We start from the raw sequence: 15345 nt of genomic DNA, 5'->3' as shown, positions 1-15345 counted from the left end.
ACATTCACCATGGAGATTTTGAGACACAAGGATATTATTGATGAACTTGTGAAATCTGGACATAAAATCATGACCACATGCAGTGAAGAGGAAAAGCAATCCATGAAGGTATTATCTTATCAACATGAATGGTAGTGAGATTCTTGAATTAATAGTATGCACTGAGCTTTCAGTCCTAGAAAAGTAATTTTCCTTTATCCAAGGCTGCCATTTTAACAGTTAAATCATTAGTCTTAAATAAGAATTTTTCAAGTTCACAGAACAGCAATGAAAGGAATATTCCTTAAGGGATATCATCCTAATGGCACCCTTTCTTAATAGACATAAAAACTTAAGATTTGAGACTTCCAATAACTGGCACTCATAAAGCATCCAGTTAAGGTTAGCTATATATTATTGCCAGTGTTATCAGTAAATATTGCTATTGTAAATGCCAGCTCTTATTTATATGTTTCAGGAACATTGGGATCTCTTGACCTGAAACAGAACCAAAATGTAGTTCTATCTAGTGCTGAAATCCATTCTGTATAAAATTACAGTAAGCTGTTGATACATAGGGAAAGAATGAGTTGAATACTTTAGGAAACCTCTTAGCTTTAGTGATCTTTTAGGGTGATGAAAACCAGTAACAAGTAAAAATGTTTAGTTCAATTCATATTCAGACATCTGAGCAGCCTAAAAAAATGAATTTGTATTAAACCTTTTGGTAGGAAAATATCTCACAGCAAAAAGTTTTATTAAATGTCTATGCGAAGATCACATTTTTTTTATAAGATCACATTTTAAAGGCTATGCATTGCTTTTAAGGTATAACTTTTTGCAGAGATTCTGACATGAAAAGTACAGATCAAGTAAAATAATTTCTGGGTCATTCTATGGTTTAGATTACTATTGTGCTTTATCTTTTGCTATTAATTTGTAATATAAATTTATGCCAATATCTCGATCACTATGACCATTCCATAAAATCAATGTCTATCATAACCTTCTTTGATTCTAACATATGTAATTAATTTTCTAACTAGCAGTTTCTCTTAAAATTTCATTTTCACAAGGTAATCCTTGTTTTTTCCTCTAGTAAGTAACATAAATGTTGCTAACCTTCTATGAGACTTTTCTTTTTAACATAGAGGACATTATTTGAGTGACTGGAGAATTTTGCTTATTATGTGTTTGTTTATATTTTCTGTTTTGCCACCTAATATTGTTTTTTTAAGAAGTTTACCATTAAACTCCATGATTTTTGATAACTGAATTAAAAATTCCATTGTATATCATAATTTATTAGCCTGATTTCTAATTGTTGTACTTTGAAGGTGTATCCACATTTTGCTATTTTTTTCCATCTGTATGAAAAATTTATTTGTTGAAAGAGTACTTTACAGTAGAATATTATTCAGTCTGAAAAAGGAAAGGTAATCCTGTCATATACAACAACATCAGTGAACTAGAGGACTTAAATATAAACTTCTATCCATTCAAGCAATTAAAATCTAAAAGCTTTTATTTATTGATTTATTAATTTTATATACATTTTTGAGTGCCTACTTAGCTATGGGTATATATCTCTGCATAAACCATTCTGGAGAATGTGTTCTCCTTGACTTGCCTGACCACCATAAAAACCAGTTAAACCATGTCATCATCTTATTTTCTAGAATAAACTGGACAAAGTTTTGAAGAACTATGATAACATCTGCCAGACAAACTCAGAGAGGTACCTACAGTTAGAAAGGGCACAGTCCCTGGTTAACCAATTCTGGGAAACATATGAAGAACTTTGGCCATGGCTTACAGAAACACAAAGAATTATCTCTCAGCTTCCTGCCCCAGCCCTTGAATATGAAACTCTAAGACAACAACAGGAAGAACATCGGGTAAGCCTAGGGTAAAGGAGAATGTTATATTTCCACTAAAAGAAATTTGTGATTTTTATGGTGTTTTAAAATGTGATTAGATACCTTCCTTACACAATTAGGACATTTTAGTAATACCGTGTTATGGTCTGCAAAATTTGTTTACCTCATAATTTGTTTCCTCAAGTGAGTTTACTTTATTTGTTAACAGTTATTTATCTGTTAATCAGATTTAAAGATTGAAGACTTTGTAGGAAGAGTCATACTGTGTATGTCAATTGTGTCAGAACTTTTATGAAATAGTGTGGCCATAGTATGAACAATTTAGGTACAAAAACAAAATTCACATTTTAAAATATTAGAGAAATATGTTTTTAAAGTAATTTTAATTTATATTTGTTGACTAGGTTTTAATTTGTAGTGCTTAGAGTCATCTTGAATGAAAGTGAAGAGTGGAAATATATCAAAGCAGTATTGTGTGTACAAGGCCACTGAAGTTGGAGAAAATGTGCAATGTAATTAATATGTGAAAATAGCAATAGTGATTGTGAAAACTAACCATGAGAAAGAAACATGTTGATGTATAAAGTCAAATTGCTTCCATTTTTTCCCTGCCTTCTGTGCATGGAACTCTTTAAGTTCTCTGCTCCTTTAAGTATACATGAGTTAACTGGAATTTATATCTGCAAATATAAACATATGTAAAATAACATTATAAAGCAATCCTTCATTTCAGCAGTCACTTGAATGTTAATATAACTTAAAATTTTGGAAGGGTTTGAGTGAGAGAGGTTTAAGACTGTCAGGAAAAAATGGGAATTCTTGCTATTTATGGAACCTAGTCCCTTTTCCAGATCAGTACAAGATGTACTCTTGATATTGTCCTCTGTGTGTGTGTGTGTGCGCGCGCGCGCACGTGCGCGAGCATCGCACACATGTGAGAAAAGTTTAACTCTGGGTATATTGCATCATTGTTTGAAGTATGTGACATCCTTATTAATCTTGTTTGTTTACTTCTTTAATGCAATGGCATTGAAGAATATCTCTAACTGAAGTATTTGTTTAGAAGAGAATGTTGAGAGAACACTACGTATTGCAAAATGGAAATTTTTTGGAGTTCTGTCTAAATCATTCAACAAGACTTATAAACTGTAAAATTGAGCTGAATTTTAGTCTAAAGGTTTATCCTGGAAATCCTGATGCCTACCCACTGAATGACTTTTAATATGCATTGTTCTATGGTTTTCTTCTACTGTGAAGTGATTTGAGTAGTTATGTCTGTAAGAAGTAGTTATGTCTGTAAGAAGAATGGAAAGGGATCATTATTGAACAAAAAATGTCAGTAATTTTCTTTTTTCTGCATAATCTTTCAATTCTCAAAATAAATTCATGATTTATGTATAAAGGGTACCATAATCAAATCTCATAACTTATATTGTTCAGACAATCTGCAGCTTTCTAGAACAGCATTTTTCTGCAGCCCAACATTTTCTTGAGCTATTTTGGGGAATATTTTCAAGTTTAATCTAGCCAGTAATGAAAAATGACCCGAGAGCTATGTTACCAAGTAGTAGATATCTTGGCGTCATAAGTATCTCCAACATGAGGAGTCTTATGACCATATGTTGCCAAGAATAATTTGGTATATAAAAGGCAAAAGACCTTTTTTAAGAGGCCCTTTTTCCACATACACCCTTCCCTCCCCATCCCCGCCCCCACCAAGTAGGCATCTAGTATGCTTTCTCTTGTCTGTCATGGAACAGTCAAAAAAAAAAAAAGGCTTATCTTACTGCTTCACAAGCTGAGGTATCTCTTGGTGGTGTAATACAGATGTGATCTTTCTAGATTCTAAGCAACTCCAGAAATCTCAGCAGAAATCTCACTTACTTAAGAGTATCTTGATCATAGGGTAAGCTTGTTTTATAAACATGCTTTATGGAATATGGAAACCATAACTTGAATAACATGTTTCTTTCCATGAGATTGTTTATGAAGTAATATTACTATTACTACCTCCATTTTGTAAAGCAGCAAGAAGGTATGACTTAATAATATGAAAAAAATAAGATAATCTCAGTCCAGACCACCCTGGAGTTAGATTGAAGACATGACCCTTCCACATTCTTATGGGCAGTATGTTCAATTAGAACCCCTTTTTAAAAAGTTGAATTTGTGCTTATTTAGCTCTTTTGCAGATGAATGCTGAGTCTACCTTCAGAAAACTTTTCAAAACCAGTGCATTACCTTGGGGATTGTTTATGATATAACATACCAGTGTCCTCACTATTTTTCAAAATAATTCACATGACTGATTTTGGTTGTCCCTTTCAATAAAAATCTAGCTATGTGGCCATCCTGATATTTTTTTCTTGATGAGTGATACAAAAATATTTGCAGGAGAAGATTGGTAGCTTTTCATTAGATTGTTTTTCCTGAATATGATTTCTTTCAGAGAAGTTTTAGTTAGGGACTGAACAACAAACAATTTGAAAATCTATCCCCTAGTTAGGGCAAGGAAATCCTCTTTAAGGAGCCTGATCAATAATATGGTCCAAATGGAAGGCTCCTCAGCCTCTTGGATCTCCTGATTAAATTGGAGGCTGACTTTAAAGAACCCTTTAGACAATGGTGGAGCTTTCCCTGGGAGTGGTTTTGGATTTGGCCCTTGAAAAACTGCACAATGTCTTAGCTCCATGGAATGTTGATATTCTAGTTTTATTCATCTTCCTATAAGGAATAGGCCTCCACGTGGATTCTACACACAGTCACTAGCATAAATATCATTGTCTCATGGTTAGATGATGATATGCAAAATATTCATGTCACATCTTTTTGCATAAATACAAGCAATGTCAGACTATATATTTGATTAATTATGCTTGCAGCCTTTACCATTTTAAAATAAAAATAGATTTATTTTTATGTATATATCATACATATATATGCACATGAAATAGATTCACACATACATATATAATGTGATATATGTACACATTTTATTTTGGTTTACATATATAATTACAATGCCTTGTCATTTACAATCCCCTAACTTACCTTTATCTGTAGAATTTGCCCTGTTAGTATTATCTCTAACTTTCTAACCCCTCCTCCCTCTCTGCCTCCCTCTCGGCTCCCTCCCATCTTCTCTCCCTGTCTCCCTCCCTCCCTCCCTTGCTGACTCCCTCCCCACCTATCTCCCTCCCTCCTGCCCTTCCTACCTACCATGAGTGTGCAGAAAGGGACACCAAGAGTTATGGCTTGGTCTCTGTAGGATGGTCTCTGTAGGACATGTTGAGTCCAGAATGCTTTTATGTAATATGATCCTGGCCTGCTACTCCTGCCAAAATGTGATGCTCTTGGTATAAAACATGTAACGAACTATCAATATAATAGAATTCTTTATGTCATTGAACTGGCATTTTTGTATGTACCCTTAGAGGGACTTACACATGACCAGACTGTTGTTTAATCTTTGTGTCAGGGGCATCTCTTCCTGCCAAAGAGTGGTATGTGCCATCATGTGTTAAATGCCTTGCGATGGGAATGGTGTTTGTTTGGGATTGCTTGCCAGCTGGATCCATTGGGGATGTAGACAGCTGTAATATGGAGGTGTGACTGTGAGATACTGAGAAGCTGTTTGGTTTGTTATAGCAACTGCGAGAGTTGATAGCTGAACACAAGCCTCATATAGATAAGATGAACAAAACTGGGCCGCAGTTACTGGAATTAAGCCCAGGGGAAGGCTTTTCTATCCAAGAGAAATATGTGGCAGCTGACACCCTTTACAGTCAAATTAAAGAAGATGTCAAAAAACGAGCTGTGGCACTGGATGAAGCCATTTCTCAGTCTACTCAGGTAATTGTTTACACTGGAAATATGATTGGGTTCTTCCAAACAGTAGACTATGGCAAGACATTTTCCTGGATCTCCTCATTAAATTTCAACTAAAATTATTTTATTATTTTACAATAACTCTGAGTATTGATGTCTTTGGCTGATGATGATATTTGCTTGTGTTAGAGACAATAAAAAATAATTCTCAGTGACTTAAGAAAAAGACAAGTGTTCATCATTGTCCAAATATTTAAATGCTATCCTGAGTAGAATGTAGTATTTTGGACAGAAAAAGGAAGGTGTGGTTATCACTATTAATAATATACTCCCAGGAAGGCAATCAGAAGTAAGACTGTGAATGATAGAATGAATAAGAAGGAAAAAAATGTAAACTTGGAAATTAATCTTTTCCTTCTTAAAAAGTATATTTTTGCAAGAAGTGGACTTGAAATTAATCATAATTTTTTCGTTTTCAAGGCTTGTTTTTAAAATCATTAGATACACCTACTGGCATGAGCATGATTCATTCTCTGTAATCCCAAGTAGTTATTACTTTAGTATTTAGGATTATGTAGATTATGTAGATTTTTTTTTGTGTGTGTGTGTGGGACCCTCGCCGGAGACCAGGGCCGGGAAACACACCAGCACTGCAGAGGCTGCGGGCAGCCCCGCAGCCCAGCACTCAACCACTGCACCACCAGGGAGGCCCCTCTATTTAATTTTTTAACATTTTTCAGTACAGAAAATCCGTAACTTTTGCCATGTAATCCCGTTAATAAAAGCTGCCCATGAATTTCATTATTTCATAATAATATAGCATTTTTAGGATACTAAAATAATCCGTAAAAGTGAACAAAACAATTTGTTTTGCTAGAAAACAGCCAACTTATTTAAAATTAATTTTTAAAATTTGAATTTTAACTAGATAAAGCAATAAGATGCTGTTGTCATATAGTTATGTATTGACATATACCATCTCTTAATGAATACACTCAATTATTTGGAAGAAACAGTCTGGTCTGTATAAGTAATAAGAGACAGATTGGTATGTCTAAGATACAGTTTTAGGAATGTTTCATACACAACCTGGATGTAACTCTTTTGATGGGTATTATGACAAAGAGACTAAGAATTAGTCCCTTTTTAAAATTCATTTAAAAATTCATGTTTGGTATCACAGATCTTTTCCCCATACATGACCCCTCTGTTTTACCACTAGTTCCATGACAAGATAGACCAGATCCTTGAGAGTCTGGAACGCATTGTGGAGCGACTAAGGCAGCCACCTTCCATCTCTGCTGAGGTGGAGAAGATCAAGGAGCAAATCAGTGAAAACAAGAATGTGTCGGTAGACATGGAGAAGCTACAGCCATTGTATGAAACTCTTAAACAGAGAGGAGAGGAAATGATTGCTCGATCTGGGGGCACTGACAAAGACATATCTGCCAAAGGTAATAAGTTCAGAATAAGAAAGCAATTGAATTTTACTTTCAAAACAACTCCAAATGTTAGTGCTGTTTAGTGACCGTTCAGTTATGTAGAAAAATTCCAGATTTCAGAAAACATATTGCAATTGTGATTTAATTGAGGGGCTGTGTATATAAATCTATCATTAATGTCTTCCTGTGTTTTTGAAATAAACCAGTTAAACACAAAGTGTGCCATTTTACAAAAAGCATGTATTAAAGCATAGTACTAATAAGACCAGGCCTAGAGATTTTTTTTCTCATTACCAACTCTACTACCTCCATAATGGGTGCTATGTCCCATTCCGCAGAAATGGCATCCATTATCACTGAATGGATGGGAGATAGGAGCCAGCCATCTGAAAGATAGGAGCTCAGGGTCAAATGAAAAGCATGTGATAGATTAGTGGAAATTCATGAGAAGGACTCTAGAAACAAGTCCAAAATACATGTAATAAATTGTTGTATTCCTGGACTGAATAAATATCTTTATTCTTGGTTTGGATAATCACATGGTTACTTCACTTTCTTTGGAATTAAGGCCAGTCTTGGTGAGCATGAAACCTAGTGAACTTAATCTACTTGTGATTGAGCATACACTTTTGTCCGCAAGAGCTTTGGTCCAGGAGGAACAGGACTCCTGCAGACGGTGCATTTGTGTAGAATAGGCCACCAGTCGGGGCGATACCCACTAGACTGGAGTCAACCAAAATATGATCCAGTTTTAGATACATAGAATATTGAATCACTGTTTCTGTGTAAACTAAGTCTTTTTGTCTTATTACTTAACTGGGCCTAACATACTACCTTTTTGATACATTTGTGCACTATAGCTGTTCAGGATAAACTTGATCAAATGGTTTTCATTTGGGAAAACATACACACACTGGTGGAAGAAAGGGAAGCCAAACTATTGGATGTAATGGAATTAGCAGAGAAGTTCTGGTGTGATCACATGTCATTGGTAGTTACTACTAAAGACACTCAAGATTTCATCCGTGATCTGGAAGATCCTGGAATTGACCCCTCAGTAGTGAAACAACAGCAAGAGGCAGCAGAAGTAAGTAGAAAATCTCTTTTGAAGTTAAAAAATAAGTTGTATAATTATAATGAAACCAGAATGTCTTTGATAAACATTCAGAATTACTCTATTAAAATTTATATTTAGGTCTGAAAGTGGAATGCAGGGGGATGTAGTAAGAGATATTGTATGCCCACATTTCACTTAGTTCATTTTTTAAAAGATTCTTTCCATCTCTACTGCATCTGCCTTATGTCAGGGCCCTCCTCCCATGCCCCTCTCTCTTTCTTTCTCTGGCTCCTAAAGTAATCCAAAGTGATACTCCTACTTGCAGAATCTCTTTGGCATCCTTCAAACCTTGCCATCACTTGTCTCTCTGGCTCTGCTCTAATTGTATTGCTGCTGAACCACCCTAAGGGCATCCACTGCCTGCTACATGCAGTCCAAACTCCATAGAACAGAGTATCTAGCCTAGCCCATGATTCCAAAGCCATTTTTTCCCCCTACTGATCCTTTGCCTTCTATTTTAGTAATTAAAAAGTGGTCTTCCTCTAAATTTTCTCTGTTCTTCCAAGCATCTGTGCGTTTACCCATTTTATTTCCTCACCCTGGATGTTTTCCCTGCTACTTTTCTGGCACATCCTACTCAATCTTCAAGGTTCAGTTGGATTGTTAACCTCCATGTAGAATCTTATATACTTAACAGAGTTAGTCTCTGTGTGTTCTCATAATACTTTCCTCATGCAGGCGACTAGATGCATAGCTTGGCTTATCATTGGTTGTACCTCTGTCTTTAAATGGACTTAGAACTCATTCATTGAAATAACCATGACTATTTTGTGTGTGTGTGTGTGTGTGTGTGTGTGTGTGTTGCCCCCAAAACCTTGTTAGGAGCTTGATTTATGCTTGTCAAATGTTTCTTGAATGAGTAAAACATATTTAACTCAAGAAGGTAATAGCAAAGGTAAAATATTGGATTTTGTCATAGTATTCTGTAGTTCAAAAGTCCTAAGCTAATGCTATAAAATGTAAATCCAGAGCAACATCATGCTAACTCAACAAGTGAATATTAATTGTGTCAAGTCTTTAAACTCATATTTTACTTATGTCTATTTTAAGTGTATATTGCCAAACTAGTTGGTTTGAAAAACAAAATGTCTTTCTGTGCTTTTCAGTATGTGATATTAGAAAAATAAAGAAAAAACTTGTTCTGATATTTGTTCTATCAGAGATATTTCTTAAATATTGTCTTGATAATACAAACTTGACATTTGTTATTCAAAGGGTATAGTTTTGTTTTTAATTTATCTTCTGTTCCTTTTTCATATTGAAAAAGAATTATTGCAGAAAATTAGGAAACAGAAAGAAGAAAATAAAAAAATTATCTAATCTGCCTCCTAAAAATAATGACTATTAATAATCTTTATATGATCTTCTTAGTTTCAATGTGGGTTTGCTTAGAACTCTAAAGCTGCCATTTCTTATTCTAGGCTATAAGGGAAGAAATAGATGGACTACAGGAAGAGCTGGATATAGTTATTAACCTGGGTTCTGAACTCATCGCTGCCTGCGGGGAACCTGATAAACCCATTGTCAAGAAGAGCATAGATGAGGTACAAACTACCATACTTTTTATAGAATAGTTTTTATAAAGATGTTGTTAAACTTAGTATATTTGATAGACTTAGTTGAAAACTGGACACATAACACTAAGAGTTCTTCTAATCTTTATATTGTAGTTAAATTCAGCATGGGATTCTCTAAATAAATCTTGGAAAGATCGGGTGGACAAACTTGAGGAGGCCATGCAAGCAGCTGTTCAGTACCAGGATGGACTGCAGGTAAGCGGCTGCTGGTCTGACTGGCAGGAGGAATCATGCTAATTGATTTCTACAAATTTACACATTGGCACCACCCCAGGGCTGCAAGTGAGTATGCAGTTGCTAGCAAATCTGTGCCTGCAGTTGCTTTATCTATCCACGTTTAGCTTTGTAGATGATATTTCTGACACTTGAAATTTACATATAGCTCCAAACATACCTTATATACACATTCAGTGAAATTTATTTTGAAAAGAAATATTTTTGTTTTTTTAAGTGAAAGTAAATGTTCCCACACAGTATTTTTCATAAATGGCTCAACACCAGACAGTGACATGGAACTGAATCTGAGTTCTGTTCTAAAGTTGAGTGGAATAAGATGAAAGGAGTAAACACTACCTAAAAATATCACCAAGTTTAACTCAAGTCAGAAGTAAAGAAATTTGATTTGAAGCCAGTGTTCTCCACGAACTAAAATAGATTTTTATTTTATTAATCATAATCTGTTGCGTAAAAAGTATTTTCTTCTTTTCCACATAAAAATTCATTTAATAGCTGTTCTTCCCATCCTTTAAGCATTCTCGTTCAGTTACCTAACAAGTTTTTTAACTTTCTTTTCTTTTCAGTATTAAAAATTCTCTTGTCATTTGAGGCCAACTCAGGGATATTTCTTTCCCTACCATCCTTAACTTTATTCCATTTCCTAACAGCTTGGCAAGATTTTAACCTTTCATCCTTCCTAGCATATGGAAAAAACCTTCCTAAGTATTTCCATAACACCAAGTGTATATTATTTTTAAAACTTAGATGAGAACATCTTTTCCTTTTTATTATGCCACTCCATTTCTGTATTTGTAAAATAAATATCACAAGCCCTGCTTTATGCCAGCTGAAAAATGTTTTGTACTTCAGAACTATATGAAAAAAAAAAACTCACTACAAATAATAGCTTATTATAATCCCTCCGCACCCATTTTTAAGCAAAGTGGTAATTTATTGGACAGGGATTGATGGACAGTAACTAATCAAGCTCCCTTAGTCTGTGAAACCAGGTCATGAATTTCACATACCTTTGGAATGTCATAGAGTTGTTCCCTCTTCCATGGCTGAAGGTGGCACTGCCACTACTTGCAGCCATTTGACATCAGGGGCTATTAGCACAGGAGGTCACAGAGTAAATATTGTGGCTTGTGTAATCTTCTTGCCATTGTTCAGAACAAGGCCCATTGTAGGTCCTGTCGGTATGGGCTAGTAGCATCACCTGTAGTAATGAAAGGCAACTTGATTTATTAAAAGTTACTAGCTGTTGGGCCTCCCTGGTGGTGCAAGGGGTTGAGATGCAACCTGTGAAGCTGTCCACAGCCTCTGGAGCATGAATTCAATTCCCGGCTAGGGAGCTAACCCACATTGTGCAGCAGACCTCTCCTGACTCACTTGCTGCTCCCCTCAGCAGTGTATTTCAGTCATTCTGCCTGTTCTGTTCCCCACTCTGCCTCTGGTGAATCCTCTTACCACCTCCCCCGCCCCACATCTGGCCTGTACCCCAGCTCTTGTATGCATAAATAAATAAATCTTAAAAAAGAAAAATAAAGGTACTAGCTGTTCCTACATGTTGAATACTTCAGAATCTCTTGAGAGGTTTCAAAGGTATGACTGAATTAAAATAAATTTTATTTCTCAAGTTGTGGCGTTAAGTTCTTGGGGTTTATTTTTGATAATTTAAAAATGGGTATTTTCTAACATTTTTTTTCCTACTATATGGTCTGGCAATTTTATTAAAGTGAAAAGCAATTTTGCATTTTCATTGTCCAAAAAAAGGGTGAATTAAACCATATTTTACAATGTTTATATAAAATGAACAAGAAAAACAGAGTCTGACGATTGTATTCCAGTTCAGAATAATGTTCTTAATATTAACATTATAGGTGCAAGATTTTAAAGGAAGATTTTTAAGGAATATGTTAAGGGTTTAGTTAAGCTAAGTATTTTGCTCAAGTGCTAAACAATATTTCTTGTTTATTCGAAAAAAACAAATAGATATGAATCTTTCTCTATCAATGTATTCTGCCTTTTAGGCAGACATAAGAAAGCACAGAGTATTTTATTTCATCTGATTGAATTTATAAAACTATTCTTTCAAGTAGAGTTTTGAAAAATGTTCTTAATATTCTAAATTCTTTTGGGAAAAAATATCTTTTGCAAACTTGGATGCAGAATTAGACATTATATCTATTTCGTGTTTGGGACAACTATTTCAGTACATTGTTTTTACTTATGTCAGTGAACCAAAGAAGAGCTTATTCCATAATATCTTTGTAAATATATGGCTGTACTTTCCTATAACAATCAAGATCCAACATTCCAAATGCACTTTTATAATAACACATGGACTAATGTGTTTTTCAGGCAATTTTCGACTGGGTAGATATTGCAGGTGGTAAATTAGCTTCAATGTCTCCAATCGGAACAGATCTTGAAACTGTCAAGCAGCAGATTGAAGAACTAAAGGTATGGGTGGAGCTCAAGAATTTATTCAAGATTTTGCATTTTAAAATTTTTGATTCATGAGATTCTTTATGCAAATTTATTTATTTTACATAAGTGAAGCATTACATTTTGATTACAAAATTAATATTATACCTACACATAAAAGTAGTAATATAATGCTCATTAAATAAAGGATATCAAATACTAGTACTTTTTTTAATTAATCCAACCCCTGTTCATTACAAAAACTCAGAAAATACAAATAAACAAAAATGTGGCTTTTTTTTAAGCCACCCCAATTGTTACATACCCAGAGACAACCACTCTTAATTTATAACCTTTTGGATATTCTCATTTTTAGGAGCAGGATAGATTATGAGATGTCTGAATATATTTGTGTTTATGTGTATTTTATACAAATGTAGATTATACTTTAAGGGTTTTTATAACTTTTTATTCTGGAGTATATTATTGTTACCAGTGTACATACAGCAATGATTTTATTTTCTTCAGAGTTTACAAAGTTGATCATTTAGTCTAACAGGCTAAAGAAGCATCTATGGCATGAAAGGGTTTCCCAAAAATGCTTATTTTATAAATGTTTGTTGTTTTCCATCTGCTTTCCTCTATAATTTTTTCTTTCATGATTCTTGATATCCAGCTGTGAAAATGGCTGGACTGTTTCCTCTTTGAATTTCTCTACTGAGGACCACTTATTGAAGTGAGATCAGCTATTTCCTTCCTAATTTTAATTCTCCATCCATAGTGGCATCACATCATTTTCAATGAATTCTTCCAGATTTTTATCTGGCTTTAAAATTAGAGTATTTTCATCTCCAAGAGTGATATAGAATGTTTTGTTTAGAAAAAAAATTCTTTTTGAAAATTTATTATTAGCATCAATTTTATTTTTACTTCTTCTGATTGTGTAGTGAAAACATGATATATTTTATGTAAAATTACAGGTGTGGAGGAGATTTTATTTTGGACATTTTCATTTATCTGTGTTGTCATAGTGCAGGCTGGTTAAGAGTGCATTCTCTGAAGTCAGGTTGTTTGAGATTATTTCCCTATTTATCCACTTACAAGCCATATCTCAGGAAATTTTTCTAACTGGTCTCACTTGTGTGTCCATAGATTAAATTGAGGATACAATCATTTTCTTTATCAGTTGTTGAAAGTGGCTTGAACATAGCAAGTGTCGCTATACCTTAGTTATTATTTTTTAATTATTCTTTCCGTATATTTGAAAAATGGACTATTTAACCACTAATTATTTACTATTTAATTATTTGCTTTAGCAAATTAAAATAAATATTTTATGACAGGACAGTTTTCTATTATAAGTAACCACTTATTGCCTGTGTTTGTTAGCAAAACCAAAATTATTATATATCAGTAACTATCAGTAAAAAAGTACAAGCAGAGAATAATTGGACTCTGAGTCAGCAGTGGGTGAGGCATAAAAAGAGTTAAATATTAATGAACAAAGCACAGCTACAGAAAAGATAAAATGTTGACTGGCTGCAAGATGGGTGTATGTTTTTGAGAGGGAAATATTGAATTCTTAGAGTTTTTTTTCTGGGTTTCATAAATGTCACTATGTATTTTTTTCTTTCCTATAATTTCAAAACTCATTTATTAAATATAATTTGATATTGGAATAACTTCAGCCTTGAAGTTTGTTAATTTTTTATTATAGAGAATAAAGGTAAAATATCAAAATTATAAATAGAAGCATTGTTTCATCAGAAAACACTAAATAAAGAAAAAAGATCTTCCTTATCTTTTATCTATTATTCTTTTATTGGTAGACCCTTTGTTAGATACTTTTTTCTCTTCACCCTCTTCAACCCCCACCCAAAAGGAAGTATACATTAGAATAAAGAGTTCCATAGAATTATTTTGTTTAAAGTCACTAATTCAAACAAAAAATTTCCTTATTTTATCTTTTTTTATAAATAGCAATTTAAGTCTGAAGCTTATCAACAACAGATAGAAATGGAAAGACTAAACCATCAAGCAGAACTTTTGTTGAAGAAAGTGACAGAAGAGGCTGACAAACAGACTGTTCAAGACCCATTAATGGAATTGAAATTGATATGGGATAGTTTAGATGAGCGAATTATCAACAGACAGGTAATAAGAGTTCTGTTAAGAAATTAGAATATTTTGATTTCACATATTGATGTAAAATAATTATTAAAAAGTAAAACTAGGCAATTATGTACACAAACTTTGGAAGCCCCTAAACTCACTTATAAATCTTCTTCTCATATGGTGTTTTTTAACCCATAAAAATCTGAAAATTAAAATATGGAAGAATATGATTAGGCTTCATTGGATATGCTTGTAGACTTACACAATATGAAACAATTGTTTTTGTTTTTTTTTGCTTTTGCTTTATGAATGTAGGCCACTCATAATATGGACTTAAATGGACTTCTCTCTCACCACTTTTTCTGTAGCATAAGCTGGAGGGTGCTCTGTTGGCACTGGGGCAGTTCCAGCATGCTCTGGATGAGCTGCTGGCATGGCTGACACACACTGAGGGCTTGCTAAATGAACAGAAGCCTGTTGGAGGAGACCCTAAAGCCATTGAAATAGAACTTGCCAAGCATCATGTATGTATCTGTTACTGCATATTATGTTTCTTCTCTATAGTATCATCAAAAATTTTTGTCTGTTTCTTTTTTATGCATTTTTCAAGTTGATGATTTTAGCACACATTTATATTTAACATCTATAACTGTAGGTTAAATTACTTAAAGCTACTCTTCTAAAGATTATATTCTAAATATTTTTCTCTTTGCTCAAGACTGTCACTATTAAAAACATCAAAAATGAGAAACTTTTCATTA

At 33.9% G+C, this 15345-nt stretch overlaps 1 protein-coding gene across 17 annotated transcripts in view; it reads left to right on the top strand.

The window, feature by feature from the left end:
• The window catches only part of DST (dystonin), a 415236-nt gene that overhangs the window by 361738 nt on the left and 38153 nt on the right, over positions 1-15345 (top strand). For all 17 annotated transcript variants that reach the window (XM_037519891.1, XM_054698893.1, XM_037519898.1 and 14 more), the window contains 10 exons: positions 1-108; positions 1659-1877; positions 5508-5711; positions 6910-7141; positions 7990-8216; positions 9668-9790; positions 9917-10018; positions 12404-12505; positions 14450-14623; positions 14953-15108. In XM_037519891.1, coding sequence (XP_037375788.1) covers positions 1-108; positions 1659-1877; positions 5508-5711; positions 6910-7141; positions 7990-8216; positions 9668-9790; positions 9917-10018; positions 12404-12505; positions 14450-14623; positions 14953-15108 — 1647 coding nt within the window. The remainder of the gene's footprint in view (positions 109-1658; positions 1878-5507; positions 5712-6909; positions 7142-7989; positions 8217-9667; positions 9791-9916; positions 10019-12403; positions 12506-14449; positions 14624-14952; positions 15109-15345) is intronic.

The sequence above is a fragment of the Talpa occidentalis genome, unplaced genomic scaffold, assembly GCF_014898055.3.
Source record: "Talpa occidentalis isolate TD23 unplaced genomic scaffold, MPIMG_talOcc4v2.1 talOcc4.2, whole genome shotgun sequence".
Classification (NCBI taxonomy): Eukaryota; Metazoa; Chordata; class Mammalia; order Eulipotyphla; family Talpidae; genus Talpa; species Talpa occidentalis.
Note: the sequence above shows the minus strand (reverse complement) of the source record. Positions and strands in the feature narration are given on the sequence as shown.